This window comes from Lepidochelys kempii, chromosome 10 (genome assembly GCF_965140265.1).
Source record: "Lepidochelys kempii isolate rLepKem1 chromosome 10, rLepKem1.hap2, whole genome shotgun sequence".
NCBI lineage: Eukaryota > Metazoa > Chordata > Testudines > Cheloniidae > Lepidochelys > Lepidochelys kempii.
Genome location: NC_133265.1, coordinates 8661638 through 8679148, shown reverse-complemented (window position 1 = coordinate 8679148; position 17511 = coordinate 8661638). Strand labels below are relative to the sequence as shown.

The following is a 17511-nucleotide window of genomic DNA, read 5'->3' as shown; positions in this document are numbered from 1 at the left end:
TGAGGTGAGTTTGGTTTCTGTAGGTCCTGGCCAAATTCCATCTCAGGTAATTTACAGATGGCAATCTGAACCAAAAAAAAAAAAAATCACCCCTGTAGTCTCCTAATCTGTTATGTGGTGGTGTTTCTCCCATTTCACCCTGTGGGAAGCTGCATTTCAGGGGGTGGGTGAGGTCATCCTTTTGCCAAGTTTATATGTCAGTTTGTTAAATCTGCAAAATGCTTTGGGATAGTAAGAAACTGGAGACGGAAATTTGCTAAACCAGCTAGTCCACTTCCTTTTATTAGGGCAGGCTTATTCCCAGAGATTCCATGCTCATGCCAAAAGATGGGATGAATCTTTAGTTCAGATTCAGTTCAGGCACAAATATTATCATCTCGACAGTATCCATACACAATACAGCTAGCTCTTGTCACCCACTTGTCCTTCCCTGCCAGGGCACCAGCTCCCTGCGTGCCCTCCATCCTTCTCCCTCACACGGTAATCCATCTCCATGTGTCAATCAGACCTGTCTGCAAGTGAAACCCCGAGACTCGCATCTTGGGTGCTGTCACCTCTCCCCTCCCTAAAGTTTTCCTTGTGATTTGATCCAGAAAAATAGACATAAAAAGGGATTTCTTTTTAAAAAAAAATCATGAAAATAATGTATTCCCGGTGTTTACGTGATGGCACAATGGAGGGTGTTGAGCTCAGGAACAGTCTTTTCTGCAGCCTGCAGCTTCTTGCTCCGTTACTGTTTTCAATGCAGCACTGAACCAAAGCCTTGAGAATTCCAACAACGCCTGGTTCCCAGCAGTGTATAGAATCATAGAATCATAGAATATCAGGGTTGGAAGGGACCCCAGAAGGTCATCTAGTCCAACCCCCTGCTCAAAGCAGGACCAATTCCCAGTTAAATCATCCCAGCCAGGGCTTTGTCAAGCCTGACCTTAAAAACCTCTAAGGAAGGAGATTCTACCACCTCCCTAGGTAACGCATTCCAGTGTTTCACCACCCTCTTAGTGAAAAAGTTTTTCCTAATATCCAATCTAAACCTCCCCCACTGCAACTTGAGACCATTACTCCTTGTTCTGTCATCTGCTACCATTGAGAACAGTCTAGAGCCATCCTCTTTGGAACCCCCTTTCAGTAGCGTCAATCCTGCCTCGATTGCAGAGTTCCTCAGGTGGCATCCACTGACTCTTGGGGCTCCTTCATGAGGCAGTGGATGGTGTTCAGAGTTCTCTGCTTAGTCTCCCTTTCTGCAGCCCTTGCTTTGAACCTTTGGCCTTCATGCCTCTCCCCATTTTGTCATTCATTGCCCCCCAGAATTAGTTACTTTCTGGGCTCTGTGGCTGCTCCCCCTCACTTGATGGGGCAGGTCTTTAGTTCCGGGTGGGTTTCGACTCTCTCTTCCCAGGATGCCAATAGACCTGCCTCTATTGCATGGAATCTCAGACCCGCCCAACTGAGAGCGATATGTCACCCCTTCTTGGTTACCCGCCTACAGCTGACATAAACCCGCTACCACAGTCCTACAGCTGAAGGAGATTTCTCTTCAGCTCAGTAGCAGAAGCCCTGGCTTGCGGGAGCTAAAGAAATCTAGCACCTGCACTGCAGCTGTGCGATGTTCAGGTTACTTGGGGGCTCGTAATCTACAGCATGTATTATTACACTGCTGTCCCCTCCTGCTCCTTCCTAGCAGGACATGGAGGGTGCCGTGCTGGGGCTGTAGTCAGGAGTCTCTGTCGGGCCCTACCCAGCCCCTCTGCCAGGTCAGCCTGTCCCCACTGCTCCACCCAGGGCCGGACCCTGCCCTTGGGGTTGGGTGGGGTCAGGCCTGTTTGAGGCCAGAGCAGTATCCCACAGGGCAGCCTCTCCCTGACCTTAGCCTGGGCTTTGGGGCAGCCGGCTCACAAGCCTACAGAAGCGGGGGAGGGAAGCCCGCGGAGGAGGCTTTTACAGGGGCTCGGCCCCCTGCCCCCAACGCTGAGAGCACATTCCCGACCCCACTTGGGGCCCCACGTGGCCCGCTCCCACGAGGCTGCCCCGGTGCTTTGTGGGAGTTGTAGTCCACTTCCCCAACCACTCCCCTGGGTATTTCCCTGCGAAGACAAGCAGGCTAGGGGGAGGCCACGGGATTGAGCTCAGGGCCTGGGCCTCTCTAGCGCCGCCCGGCGCGTCCCCAGCTGGGAAGCGTCCCCGCCTTGCGGCCCGCAGGACTACATGTCCCATGGGCCCCAGCGCGGCGCAGGGCATGGTGGGGGTCGTAGGCCGCTCCGGCGGAGGGCGCGCTCCCGCAGTGGTGCCGGCCCCGCGGCCTGGACTCCATTTCCCGGCAGGCTCGGGCGCGGGCCCGGGCCCCCTTGGCGGAGAGACATTTGCGACTCGAGCCGAGAGTCTCCAAGATGGCGGCGTGGGGAAGGAGGCGCGCTGGCCCCGGCAGCAGCGGCGGTGGCGGTAGGGAGAGGTGAGGCCTGGCCGAGCGGGCAGCGGGGGACTCCGGGGCGATGGGGAGTGGACCCGGGATCCTGCTTGATCCGGGCTGGGCGGAGGCTGGGCCCCCTCCCCGAGGGCGGGATGGGACGGGGCGGGGGGCACGGCACAGAGGCGGAGGCTGGGCTCGCGAGGGGTGCAGGTCGGGGGGGAAGGGGGAGGCCGGTGGAGTGAGGGGCTGCAGGTCATGGGGGGAGGGCACAGTGTGGGGGGGACGAGAAAAGGGGAGAACGGGGGGGAGGGGAGAAGGGGACCGTGATGGGAGGCCGGTGGAGTGAGGGGGTGCAGGTCGGGGAGAAGGGGGAGACCAGTGGGGGGAGGGGAGAAGGAGACCGTGAGCGGGAAGCTGGTGGAGTGAGGGGGGGTGCGGGGCTGGGGAGGGAGGAGAGGGGAAGAACGGGTGGGGGAGGGGAGGAGGGGACAGTGAGGGGGGGTGCGGGGCTGGGGAGGGAGGAGAGGGGAAGAACGGGTGGGGGAGGGGACAGTGGGGGGGGGTGCGGGGCTGGGGAGGGAGGAGAGGGGAAGAACGGGTGGGGGAGGGGACAGTGAGGGGGGGGGTGCGGGGCTGGGGGGGGAGAACAGGGCAGTGATGGGAGGAATTCAAGCCACCATCTGCCAGAGTGAGCTCAGGACAGAGCTGCGGTAGTCCCGAGCCTGCGGGTAAATCCAGGGCAGAGTCCAGCTGCGGCGAGGGAGGCACGGTCTGCAGCTGGCTCCAGCTGGAGTGCCTTGGCTGGGGGCGAGTTTCCACGGGAGTGAGGAGCACGGGGCGGGGGAGGGAAAGGGAAGGAGAGGCAGCGTTAGGGGGAAGGTCAGTGCAAATCTGCACGTTACCAAAGGCAGCTTTAACCCTTAGGCTGAACGATGCCGCGTGACCCTGCTCAGTGGTAGGAGCATTCTGGAGACTAGGACGTGCCTTAAAAATCTGTTGAAAGGCTGTGGAGGCAACAGAAGACCTTCAGAGTGACCTCCCTTTGGAGAGGGCTTAATGCTGGTTGAGTGGGTTGTGTCCTTAGGATTTTACTGTTGTTCTCCCTGGATTTGGAGGCTGCAGAGTAATTTTAGGGGGAGGGAAGGGTGTATAATTGGCCTGGCTGCTCTGGTGGCGGTTGCTGCTGTTGGCTTTTGTAGTGTCTGCACTCACAAAGAGCTTTCTAAAATGCATGTTTGGTCACCAGCTTTGTTTCTGCCTCTGTCAGGATGGATGAGCAACTGGGACATGGTGGAACTACGTGCGGAGTAGCTGTAGAAGTTTTGGAAGCCTAACTTTAAAGACAGGAAAGAGAGAAATCTTTTTGCACTACCTTAAAATCTGTATGCATAATTCTTTACTTTCTTAAAACTTTTGGCTCAATCCTGTTGTCCCTTCCGTTGGCATCTCCTTCCTTCTTCCCACCCTGGTGCTAGCTAGTGTAACCAACAGCCTTTGAAAGCAGCTGTCTTTTTATGGAGTAGCAAAATTGTCCTTTGTTCTACAGCCCAATTTAAAGACTCTGACAGCCCTAGGTGGGGTGGTGGTGATGATGATGTTGTATAGAGATACTTTGAAATCTTTACAAACACAAACGAGTTACTTGCCTAACTGACCTGTTCTGAGGTTTAAATATGATCCTAACTTTTACAAATGAGTGGGGGGTTGGGGGTTGGGCATGAAAATAGGCACAGAGGTGACACAGCAAGATAATATATCTGTGACTAGAGTACCTCTAACCACTACTACACACTCCCTCCCAACACAAACCTGGCAAAGGGCTAGTCTTATTAGGTGTCAGACAATTCCCCTTCCAAATAACTTTGTATGGTAAGATCACCTGCTTTTAGTGTAAATCTTCTTAGCCAAGTGATGTTGTTCTCCCATTTGTGGAATTGGAGATATCCACTGCCAGACTCTCAAGAGTCTTTTCCCATCTTGTGTGGTGTTGGGAACACAGCTTGTGTACAGGGCAATGGTGATGGATCAGTTATCATCAGACAATGACATGTATATGTTATATATAGCAAATACAGTTTTCTTATGTTCATGAATATTCTGTTCTCAATGGTAGCAGATGACAGAACGAGGAGTAATGGTCTCAAGTTGCAGTGGGGGAGGTTTAGATTGGATATTAGGAAAAACTTTTTCACTAAGAGGGTGGTGAAACACTGGAATGCGTTACCTAGGGAGGTGGTAGAATCTCCTTCCTTAGAGGTTTTTAAGGTCAGGCTTGACAAAGCCCTGGCTGGGATGATTTAACTGGGAATTGGTCCTGCTTTGAGCAGGGGGTTGGACTAGATGACCTTCTGGGGTCCCTTCCAACCCTGATATTCTATGATTCTATGAATATGACTCTTGTTCAAAGACAAATTCTTACTGACTGAGAACACTGATCCAGTTTTCTCATCAAAGAGCTGTTTTAAGGTATTTCTGTAGCTCAGTTTGTAGCTGTCAGCCAGCTAGTCTAAAAGGAGTGTATGCTGAGGGGTAACGTCAAGGGAATAGCTAGTGAATAAAATACTGTCCAGTGTTAGGAAAGTTAGTCAAATGTAGCAAAATGATTGGCAGCTGTAACTATGAAGACTATATCCTTCCATAAAAGATCTGATTGATACATGGAAGGTCTCTTTGGTCACTACCAGATTATACTTTATTCGTGGGGCATATGGCTAAGGATGTAACAGTATAGTAGCTGTCGATTCTGGGCTGGTTTTATGATGGTGGTTAAAAGTTAAAATACTGAAAAACAAACTAAAGAGAACCCACTAAATATTGCTTTCCCTCATTCCAAAGGGACTCTTTATGCAGAGTATCTAAAGGGAATTGCTAATCCGTAGCCCAAAGCAATTTATAATTGAGAACAGCTACTGAGTGCACTTGGAGTTCTTGTCTAAAATTCTGCACGATGACCACTAGAGCACAGAGCAGAATGCCACTTGTTCCCTGGGGAAATGTTCTCACAAACTTGTACAGCTCAGAATAAACAATGCAATAAGGCAGCTTTAATGTCATCCCAACTATGTTTCTGGGCAGTCTTAAAGGTCTTTTCTTTCACTACCTGTACTGCTTGGATTTCCAGCAATCCGCTTGCTTGGAGCAGTGATTGATCTGCTTCCATTAGTCTAGCTAATTCTTTTGTTAAACTAAAAGTGGCACTTCTCCTGCTCAGTGTGGTCTCCTTAATGCTATTGCAATGTTTTCAGTGATGAGTACTGTCTTCTATCACTGGTGCAGCTCTGAGGGTCTCGGACTCATTTTCCCTGGTCTGTTCTCCCCTCCCTCCCCACAGTCCTCTTTCCAAAGAGAACTATATAGAATTCCTTATTTGGCTATAATCTTATTGCATTTAAGTTGCATCCCTTGAATGGAAATTTGCTTTGCCTCTGTGCTGTTGCTTCTTCTCCTCTTTGTTCTGACCACATTGATTATTGTTCTCTGAAGGTTGTGGTCGAACACACTATCTCTGTGCTGAGATACTGATAGTAATGGGTTAAGAATGCTAGAATGTGGGACGGCGCTGTTGCCATACCTCAGTTCTCATGTGGAGTACCCCTGTTGTTGCAGTCCTGGACCTTTCCTGAGCTGAAATGGACAAACTTGTCAAATTGTATGATGGTTTTGTGATGTGGAATTTTTACACTGGGGATTAAGGTGAGACCACAACTCATTTTTCATAATTGAAAGTAACCAGAGTTGAACCCAGATCTAGAAATAAAAGATTGGTGCATTAATGTTCTTGAGTCTGGCCTGTCCACGCAGTACTGACTTATTCAGGTTTGGCTGGGACTCTAATGATGTCAGACACTGTGCTTTTGGCCATCTGTGATGTGGCTCTATTGGAATTCATTCACACGCCAGCCTTCAGTCCTTAGTTGCACTGGTGTACTCATTTCTTTTGTGCATGTTGCATGTGATGCAAGTTTTGCAAATCACAAGCATTATCACACAATAGGAAGCCCATCTTTTTCAGTCACCACCCAAACAGGTCTCTCTGCATTTGCAGTTCTCATGAATTTCTGCCTAGTACTGTTTATCTACAGTCGTCAAACCTCTTTGAATGGTGGAACCACAGGTATTCTGTTGTCCCTGAGCAACGGAGGGGAGGGATAGCTCAGTGGTTTGAGCATTGGCCTGTTAAACCCAAGGTTGTGAGTTCAGCCCTTGAGGGGGCCATTTAGGGATCTGGGGCAAAAATTGGGGATTGGTCCTGCTTTGAGCAGGGGGTTGGATTAGATGACCTCCTGAGGTCCCTTCCAACCTGATATTTTATGATTCAAGTTGCAGTGTGGGAGGTTTAGGTTGGATATTAGGAAAAACTTTTTCACTAGGAGGGTAGTGAAACACTGGAATGCGTTACCTAGGGAGGGGGTGGAATCTCCTTCCTTAGATATTTTTAAGGTCAGGCTTGACAAAGCCCTGGCTGGGATGATTTAGTTGGGGATTGGTCCTGTTTTGAGCAGGGGGTTGGACTAGATGACCTCCTGAGGTCCCTTCCAACCCTGATATTCTATGATTCTAATTGTATCTGCTATTTCAAAAGGCCAACCTGGGGCTTACACGTTGTATATAAAAGGGGTTCAGAAACTTGAACAATAAATGCAAGAAAGGAATCGTGAACTGTGCACAATTGGGGGATACTTCTGATCAGGAGTGGAGATGCTTTCCAGACACCAACCAGTCAAAACTTAAAACTACTAGCCAGAAGTATATATGATAGACGGGACAGGGAGGGGGTCTCCACCAGTGAGGTCCAGGGGCACCCCAGTGATGAGAAGACTTACCTCCTTTCCATTCCCAGCTGCTGGCTGGAGGAGGATGCTGGGAGAGTTCTTCCAGGACATTGTCCTGGATCCCAAATTCAGCAGAGCTGGCAAGAGAGCAAGATGTGAAAGGCTCCTCCTGCTGTATACCTGTGCTATGTCCTGCCGAGTTTGGAAACTGGGGATAAAAGGTATGTGTGGTGAAAAAGAAACAGACTGTGTGTTTGTGACTAGGAGACCACGAAAACAGGCTAGACAGCACTGCTCATAGGGTAGCTTGAGAAGCATCCTGTGACATTTAGGTGGCCACCAGAGGCTTTTTAACTTTTTAGGGGAGACAGAGAAGGCAGATTTTGGAACCCTAACTGGGAAATTTTGTGAGTGCCTAGCATCTAGCTAGCTGCAATGTGTTCTTAGTGCATTCAGTGATGTTTTTAGTAGGGGAATAAATTTCAAATTTAATTTTAAACTCACCATGTGGTTAACATGGGCATTTTTGCCCCTCTTGCTGGTGGTTGCTGTATCAGCTGCTGAGGTGCACTGTTTGTAATCCTGCAAGTACAGAAATCAGTGTAAATTACCGTATAACACTAAAGGAGTACTAGTGGCACCTTAGAGACTAACCAATTTATTTGAGCATAAGAGTTTTGTGAGCTTTCGGATGAAGTGAGCTGTAGCTCAGGAAAGCTCATGCTCAGATAAGTTGGTTAGTCTCTAAGGTGCCACTAGTACTCCTTTTCTTTTTGCGAATACAGACTAACACGGCTGCTACTCCGAAACTTATAAAACTAGTGACAAAAGCCATTTAATCTACTGAACCATCAGAACAGAGCATTCCTCTGCCTTTTTTTTTATAAGGACACTGAAAAGCCAGGCATCAAGAATGAGACACTTTAAAAAAAAAAATGACAGGAAATGGGATTCATCCGTTAGTGATATGCAAATAGCATTCAAGATACAAGTTACACAACTACCACAGAATGAATATAAAACTTTCCTGTGGCAAAGCCCTTCCTTCTTGGAAGAAGGGCTCTAGAAAATCATTTAACATTGCCCAGTTTAACACCTGCTTTTAAGCATAACTAGCACATCCAGCCTTTGGCTGTCAGGCATCATTACATGCTGTCTGAACATGGATTCCCTCTGACATTAGTTACTTATCGCACTTCCAAGTAAAATTGAGAATAACTGAGTTATCAGTACCCCCACCTAGGTCCATACAAGCATAGCACTGACAATGCTTAAACCCTGGCTGTGTTTTTTCCAGGGGTGGTGGTGAGTTCCAAAAAGCATACTTCACAGGCTTCAGTGTGTGCTGTTTTGTTCAAATGAAAGGCTCTATGTCATGGAAAATCAGTTTTGTTAGTCTTTGTACTTGAGGTCTCTGAGGCAAGAACCCCTTTCTTGTTCTGCATGTCAACAAGTTCTGGTAAGTCTTGTAGGCAGAGTTCTGCTATGGGGGGACATTACACACTCTTTGGATTTTTCTTCTTTTGTGTGCGATTGGCTTCCCCAGGCTTTCCACCTGCTGCAGCCAGCCTCGAATGTGGGAATGACGCACACTGAATTTAACTTCCCACCTGCCTGAACTTTAGTGTAATATTTATCTTGCATTTGCCCCATATGTAATTTCTACTCACTCCACTGTCTCCTCATACCTGCTACTGTTTGAGTAGCTCATATCCTCTCTTCTCCCCCCCAATCCCTTGTTTTTAGGATTATCTAGTCAATTGCCAAGATGATCAATTGCATCTTGAGCACTGTCTGATGGAAGAATAAGTTGCTCTAACAGGGATTATTTGGTCAAGGGATCAGCAGCTGCTGTGCTTGGAACCACAAGAGCATACCACACAGCAAACACTTCTTGTCAACTGTTGAGAATAGCCCACTTCCACCTTAGTTGCATTGGCTCATTAGCACTGACCCCCCCCCCCCCCCCGACTTGGTAAGGCAACTCCCATCTTTTCAAATGCTGTGTATTTATACCTCCTTACTGTATGTTCCACTCCATGCTTATGTCCAAGTAAATTTGTTAGTCTCTGAGGTGCCACAAGGACTCCTCGTTGTTTTTATATGGAACAGTTTTATTGAGCTTATTTTTGCTCCCATGCATCATGTTTTGACTTCACACCTATAAAAGCCTAGAGCCCAAGAATGCATAAAGTTTCTGAAGAGAGAGGAGGGCTTGAATAAACTTATTTTCCTATCGTAATTTCAGTCCATGTTTAATGTGTTCCTGTCCTATTTTCCTTGACTGGAAGGCTATTGACCAAGTGGGTCTATGAGGGTATAGAAAGTGTGGGGAAAGGAAGGCAGGGGAGGAGGAATATTCAAAGATCCTTCAAGGACCAGAAGGATTCTGGAGGGAAGAAGTCACTTGAAACCTGAGGCCTGGTCTACACTGGCGTGGGGGAGGGGGGGTTGATCTAAGTTACACAACTTCAGCTACATGAATAACGTAGCTGAAGTTGGTGTACTTAGATCTACTTACTGCGATGTCTTCACTGCGGTAAGTCGACTGCTGACGCTCCCCTGTCAACTCTGTCTATGCTTCTCGCTCCGGTGAAGTAGCGGAGTCAACAGGAGAGCGCTCGGCGGTCAATTTTTCGCGTCTTCACTAGATGCGATAAATCAACCCCCCACTGGATCGATCGCTCCAGAGGTAAGTGTAGACATGCCCCGAGAGTGTTGGGGTCTGAGCTGGGTTTGTGTGTTCCAATCTGAGAATGGGCCCTTGCCTCTTAACTTGCCAGAGACCTAATTTGAGCAACCAACAAAATTATAGGAAGTTTAACAGTGGGTAGAGTGGTTCTCTCAACATAAACATTTCCCGTAACTTCACTTGGTTGACATGGCATTTCTGATGTAAGAAACTTGAGCCTTGTTTTTAACTAGGAAGCAGAACCATTGCTGAAAATGGCTTTCAGCAGCATTTCCCCTTGAAGCTGGATTGAAGTCAAGTGTTCGCACCAACTGGGTGAAACCACTTGCTGTTTCACAAAGCCTATGTCTCAAGTGTGCCTTTCAGGGTTCGCAGTTTCCCAGAAAAAAATTAGTTTAGGACAGGGCGCTAGTAAATACAGGCATACATATGGTTTAAACCAGGGGAAATAATTGCATCAGTGCTCGGCTAGTTCAGCAAGCATAGAACAAATCCTTTTCAAGCTTTGGATACATAGATTCAAAACTGAGGAATGGGCTCAGTCTGTCCACTACATCGAAGGAGGTCTTCTGCTGCAGAACGCTGCATGGCCAGATGAACCTGGTAGTCTGCAAGTCTGTGTACCTCTGACTGCTTAACACTTCAAGCCTACAACGGTATTATTGTCGTTTTCATATAATCCAATGGTTTTGACTTTGTTTATAGAGTATTAAAAACAGAAATGAGCCGTGACGTGCATAACTGGCTTGAGAACATATCAAACCAAAATGCATAGGCATTCCAATGTTCAGTATTCTAATTAAATATTAGTATTTCACCCACTGCAGTTTTAATTGTACAAACCTAAACTAAACTAATCGATTAATCTACTCCCTTGTGTAACCACAATTTGAATATATAACTAAAACTAAGTGTAATGTGGTGTGCATTAACTAAACGGTTTTTAAAATAGAAAATGCCTTAAACTGTGGCTAACTCGTTTTTTCTGGGGTGATTAAAAAACGTGGTTTTTACCAGGTAAAAACCATCTCTGGTAAATATCATGCCATCCCTGATGCATTCTGAAATGGATCTGAAAATTCTTCTGTCCTGGCTACACGAGCACTTAAGACGTCTTCAGTACTTACTCAAGGGGGAAACGGTTGGTGAAAAGATGTAACTTCACCCTGTATGCCATGACTACATTTGACTCTATTTGGGCAGTGAAACTAGGTTGCTCAAATTCTTTTCCTGGTGCTGTAATGCTAACCCAATTCTGTTTGGCATTTAAACCTTAGGAATGTCTTTCTGAAATGAAAAACAAATACATGTTTCAATATGTTTTAAAGCAAATATTGTACTTTCACTAGACATGATCCCTTTAAATTAGCAAAAATGTTTTCTTGTAAAAGTTTGCAGCTCCAGGGCTGAGCAATGGACAAACTGAAGGGGTTAATCTGCTAGAGAACATTTGTTTTGTTTTGTTTTTTGGAAAAGAAATCTTAAGCTCCACAGTGAAATGTTTTGTTTCCATCACCAAATAAATAGAATCTCATAGGAGATGTGCCAACCAGTCCTTGTCCTAGGCAGCACTGGCAGACTCTCCTATTCTAAGTGCAGACATGCTCAAGGCAAATGTAATGTAACCAGAGAATGCCCAATGTCTAGCTTACACGGAAAACCTTGCTTGCCAACCAGACTCTTATAAAAACAGCTTATTCTGTCCTAAAGAAGGAGGCTGATAAGTCTTAGCTACTGCTGCTTGGTATTGTTGGTCACCATTCACTGTAAACAAGCTACTTCAGGCAACAGCCTGTAATTTAACAATATTCTTGATTGCAGGTGGCTGCTGCACAATACCCTTCACAGTGTGACTAAAACAGAATTTAAAGGGTAATGGCTGGTACAACAGGAGCTTGCAAACATGTATCCTCTCTTCCTTTGCCATTTCCAGTGCGAACCCACTATATCTTTGTGCTAATGGAGCGAGAAAGAAGGGTTAGTGTTGGTCTCGTTGCAGAGTTCTCCATTGCCAGATCACTAATACCAAGTGAGTCCCAGTACTATCAGGAACGATGTCTGCTGCGAGTAGGACAAAGTTGTGTACTGGTTGCTCTTGCTCTGCTAAAGGAATTTGCCAAATAACTATATCCTTGGGAGCGTATGTGCTCGGGACACTGGGGCTCTAAGAGAACATATTGAAATCAGTTTCTTTTAAGGAGGTAAAACCCACCCTGTGTAACAGACAACACCATTTGCTCTGTTCTGCTTTCGCGTTGAGGGCGCAGAGCAGATGTGAGGCTACCGCACAGATAAGCGAACGTATCTGTGGACTTTAGAGTAACAAGATAAAGGATAAGATGCAGCTGAGGGGCAGGAAGCTGGAAACTAGTCCAGGCTACCTATAGCTATTTTACAAAGGGCTGGAGATCTTACATGCAGTCTGTGTGTACAGAACTTACCTAATGCAGTCCAGTGGCAGGGATAGGGAGACTGCTCCAGGGTAATGCGAGCAGCTGTTTCTTAGCATTTAACCAATGTTGCAGTAAAACCCACCTCTTTCCCCTGTTGCAAGAGGAAGGAACCAAATGTGTTAACAAATTCTGAGTGATGCTCTGCTATCGCCTCTCCCTCTAGCTACACATTTGTATCATTCCTTATCACCACAGGCTGGATCCCACAAATTATCCAGTCTTCTAGCAAGCTGGAGTATAGGTTGCATAGCTGTTGGTTCTAGAACTAACATGGTTGAGGTGTGGATCTGGAAATGTGGGGATTAGCATAGGTTGTTCTGATCTGTGCCAGGAAAGAGGGTGGCCAAAACGCACGTCTCTTTGAAAATTTGCAACACCTTCGTTGAGGGGACAACTTGTTTTTGTATCCATAGTTTTTGTTTTTTTTGTATTGGTGGCTCATTCTATCATTTGACAGTCTCCTCTTTGTGACATTGACACCAGTGCTTAATTTTTGCCAGGGTTGATTCCCGAGAACTCTGGGCTTGGCAATTCATAGCCCTGGCACCTCTGGACTTGCTGCATCAGTTATGAATATAAAAAAAATTGCTTGAGCCCCAGCACCTCTTTAATTACAAATTAAATGCTGGTTGACACCATCTCCACAGCAGCTGACTGTGATGTCACTGATGGCAGAAGTCAGGTGGGGAATCTGTTTCAGGAGGATTCGACCAATCGCAAGATCTTGTTTTCTTGAAAAGTTCTTAATTCCCCGAAGTGAGGAAAGTAAAATTCACTTGTATGTAAAATGCATAGTTAAGCCTAAATGAAAGAGCTTTTCCGAGTTTCCCTTGAACAATCAGCTGCTCTCAAATGAGTTTTGATCAGAAAAAGTACTACTTTGTTGAGGGAAGAAGCAGTGATCAAGTGACCATGAGGTGCTGACCTGGTTTCAGTTGTCAATCTCTCAAACTCCAAGATTACTGGGTTAATGTAGGGGTAGGGTTGTCTGTGTTCTGTAGCTTAATTCTGTGTTTTCTGTTAACAGGATCATCTTGTCCTCCACGGAGTGTTACATTGTGCATGAAATCTACAATGGGGAGAATGCTCAGGACCAGTTTGAGTACGAGCTGGAGCAGGCCCTGGAAGCACAGTACAAATATATAGTGATAGAGCCCACTCGCATCGGTGATGAGACCGCTCGCTGGATCACAGTTGGGAACTGCCTGCACAAGACCGCTGTCCTAGCAGGCACCGCTTGTCTCTTTACCCCGCTGGTACTTCCAGTAGATTATTCCCATTACATCTCCCTGCCTGCGGGCGTGCTGAGCATGGCCTGCTGCACCCTCTACGGTATCTCCTGGCAGTTCGACCCCTGCTGCAAGTACCAAGTGGAGTATGATGCCTATAAACTTTCCCGCCTGCCCCTGCATACACTCACCTCCTCCACTCCTGTGGTGCTGGTGAGAAAGGATGACCTGCACAGAAAGAGACTGCATAACACAATAGCACTTGCTGCCCTGGTGTACTGTGTAAAGAAGATCTATGAACTCTACGTTGTATGACTTCAGTAGGGAAAAGAGAGAGCCACAAAGACAAGTGTATTAAGACTCCCACAGTAACATTTTTTTCCTCTGAGAAGCAGTGGAGACTGGGAAGGCATTTGGTTTAATAGAGTTATTTTTAAAATAACACATCACTGGTGCACCAAGGGTTTTCAGTTCTTCATTACTCTTAAGATGTGGATCTGCAGTGACTTGAGAGCTGTATGCGAGGCTGTGGGAGCCAAATCCAGCAGTGGAACGTTGATGGAAGAAAAGGGGGTGTGAAAGTTTTTTTTGGGGGGTGGGGGAACCTTTAAGTATATTGTTTAATTGTATACACAGAACCAGCCCAAAGTTATCATTGCCCATTAAAAGATGAGAATTTCAAATGCTTTTGCACTCTTTACTACTAAAGTGGCTCCTTTTTGAGTTCGGTTCAAGTGGGGAGGGGACCTAACATCTTGCCACGGGAGCCATGGCAATTCACACTTTATATATACACAGCAGCAGTGCCCATGTGACCTTGCAATCTGATGAAGGGATGGCTTTGGTGAGCAATGGGATATTTGACTTCCTGTGCATCACCAGTTGCTTCTTGGTAAAAGGGTGCTGGTTGTGACAGTTTTTATGATGATCTGTCTCGAGCACTGATGCTCTGTTCTTAGATTGCAGTGCTGTCCTGCCATTTTCCTCCAGAGCTCAGTGGGAATTAATCTAAATTTCCTGTTGGTGCCAAGTACTTCCTGCTCAACTTGCATACAGGTTCTTCTCCACTATGGACACTTCTCCATTGGGTGTAAGATTAAGCTCTCTTGGTGTGGTAGGTAAGTCTTAAACTGCTTTGGAGTTGAGGGCTCCAGAGGGGAGCAGCTGACTACTTCACCCTTGTCATATTTTGTTACTGTCATGCACATAATTCCACTACGTGAAATTAGAATAGTATTAGCAACATGTGCCCTGATCATTTACTTCCTTTGGCACTGGTGGTAACTTCTAGAGGAACTTGCCGTTAATGCAAGAGGCCATCTACTTAACTGTGTAATTGTTAAATAATTATGCCCTATTCTGGAATTTAAAAATTCAATCTAGTGCATAAATGCCTAGCTGGAAACACTCAAAATCCTCTTCTGCTTGAATGAAAAGCATTTGTAACTGACCAATCTTGCAAAACTGCATTTTAAAGAGGAGTAGACACAGGCTCCTATCTCTTCCTGCCAGATGTGATGGTACGTGTGGTCTGCTATAGAAAGGCAGTTCTGCTTGAGAGCAAAGCCCTGTAACCTGAACAGGTGTACTGCCTGCTTAAATAGCTGTTGCAACTTGACCTCCAAAGCTCAGGTACTGACCTTGGAATGGAGTCACACAAGGTCAGAGACCAAACTAAACTCACCTTTATCCATATGGCACAGCAGGCCAGAAAACTCCCTATCACATTGAAATTTCAGCAGAATATTTTGGCCGAGGGCTGGGATTTGTAGTCTTCTGTTTTCATTTAAGCATCGGGTATGGAAGGCAAAGCTTTTGTTCCAGGCATATGTCCTCTACCTGCACGGATACAAGTAAGGCTATGTTTATAACAGAGGTCATGGAAGTCATGGAACCCGTGACTTCCAGAGACCTCCATGACGTTCTCTGCTTCAGCCCCAGGGGCTGCAGGACTTGAGCTGACAGCCAGTGGGGCCCTGGCAGGGTTCCAGTGACAGGGGACAAACAACTGAGGGGGCCCTCCTCAGGGTTCTGACCACAGCCTCGCATCAGGGGGAGGGGGACACCTGTGGGTGTCCCATTTTCTCTCTGGGAAATATGGTCACCCTGCAGCTTCCAGTGGCCATGGGCAGAGAGGGAACCTCAAAGCTCCGAGCCACCACGGTGGTGCAGGAAACCATGGAGCTGCACTAGCAAAAGTCAGACAAGTCACGGCTTCTGTGAATTTTTGTTTGCCTGTGACCTGTCCATGATTTTTACTAAAAATAACCATGACAAAATCTTAGCCTTAATGACAGGCTAACGTTTCACAGCCTGCAAACAGCATTTTGAGTAACTCTCACTGCTCAGATTTAGAAATGCCGATAAACAATGCCAAATGGAGGCTTTAAAGGGAGTTCTTGTGGTATCAGGACTCAATTCACTTTTCTGACTCTTCCTGCCTCGGCTGGCTTCACTAGACAAAGACCGTTGTGAAAGCCCTGGCCTTTGTTGTGTTAACAAAAGCTGCTAATACAGCTATCTCCATCCAAGGTTAAAAGTAGCTGAGATGTCAGAGCTGTTTTATTTATAGCACCCATGAACAGCTGCCTGTGCTTTTTTTTTTTTGGGGTAGGGGGAGAAGAAACAAATGCTTTGTCTGTGCCCAACCTGGGTGTTGTGCTTTTCCAACTCTCTCTCTCTCATTTCTCAAGTCTTGCCTTAATCAAAGTCATCTGGAACATACCACTTGGCAGGTGGGATCTAGCTGGCATGGACTTCTGCTGCTGAAATATTTCTGCACCTAGTTCCTTTAGCAATGCTGTACAAAGCAGAGATTCCTGCCTGACAGGGAAGACTGGCAAGACCACTCATTTCCTTTTGCTGCCAAGGAGCCTCTGTGCTGGTACCTGTCAGTGTCACTCCTTCTCTTGCCCACGAGGGGTCAGTATGACTTGGAACTAAACCCTACCTGCCTCTCCTTAGTGCATCTGGATCAGCTGAGGTTTAGTGAGTTAAAAAAAAAATCAGGGGTGGGTGGGGTATTACGAGCTTAAATGTGAACAGACAGCTCGACCTACTTGCTAGAGTGAGAAATTGGGTTCCATTTTTTTTACAGTAACTGAGAGCTGTTACTCTCAGCTAAGGTCTGAGAAGACATGTGGAAACACCCCTCACTTCATCTCTATATTTTAGGTCAGTATCAAGGAAAGCCAGCAACTACCATGAATGTTTGTCCCAGCAAAATGGAGATTGCACCTTAGTCACAAGAAGAATTCAGTGCTTCAAACACAAGAGAAATGTGCAGGTATAAACAGTGAAGGCAGGCGAAGGGGAAGATTCTGGATGGTGTGCTTAAAAATTGACTCTTCCTGTACTAAGTTCCTCCTAAGCATCAGTAATCTTTGGGTTTAAGTTCTTTGTATAGAAGGGGTAGGTGTGGGGAAGACAATGCTCTACAATGGTATGTGTAGGGAGAAACAGCCCAGAACTACCTCAAGTGTCAGTTTAATAACCAACTGATCTGACAGAGTGTAACACCATCCCTTGGCTGCTAGTGAATTCTGTGCCATCTGAAAGCCACAGTGTGAGACATGAATGAAGCAGTGACCTGTGCTGAGACTGTCAGTTCTGCCTGTAATGGGATTATCAACAATGGAGACAGCGAGGAGTCACTACAGAAGCTGAGGTTTAGGATGGCTGTGTTGGTTTCCACCCCCTGATTCGTTTATTCAGTTAACTGAGATAGGATAGAGATGATTCAGCCAAGGGAAGTTAGGGGATTAAAACAAGTGCAAAGCATGTTCAGTAACCTGCACAATGGAATGAGATGTGCAGGTAGCCATAGCCATCTCTTAAGACTACATTCCAGCAGGGCTCTGCACCAGCCCTGCTTACAAGAGCTACCCACTAGCCTTTGTGTAAAGTTCGTAACCCTTGCATGTGAGGTTCTCTTGTCCTGCAGGGGTTAGGATCCTCC

The 17511-nt window shown here is 46.7% G+C and overlaps 1 protein-coding gene across 1 annotated transcript; it reads left to right on the top strand.

Annotated features, from left to right (window-relative positions):
* Positions 1–2256: 2256 nt before the first annotated feature.
* TMEM11 (transmembrane protein 11) lies at positions 2257–14236 on the top strand. The gene is made up of 2 exons (XM_073361883.1): positions 2257–2449; positions 13352–14236. Exons 1-2 carry the CDS (start codon positions 2388–2390, stop codon positions 13866–13868), a joined length of 579 nt encoding a protein of 192 aa, XP_073217984.1. The 5' UTR covers positions 2257–2387; the 3' UTR covers positions 13869–14236.
* Positions 14237–17511: the final 3275 nt, after the last annotated feature.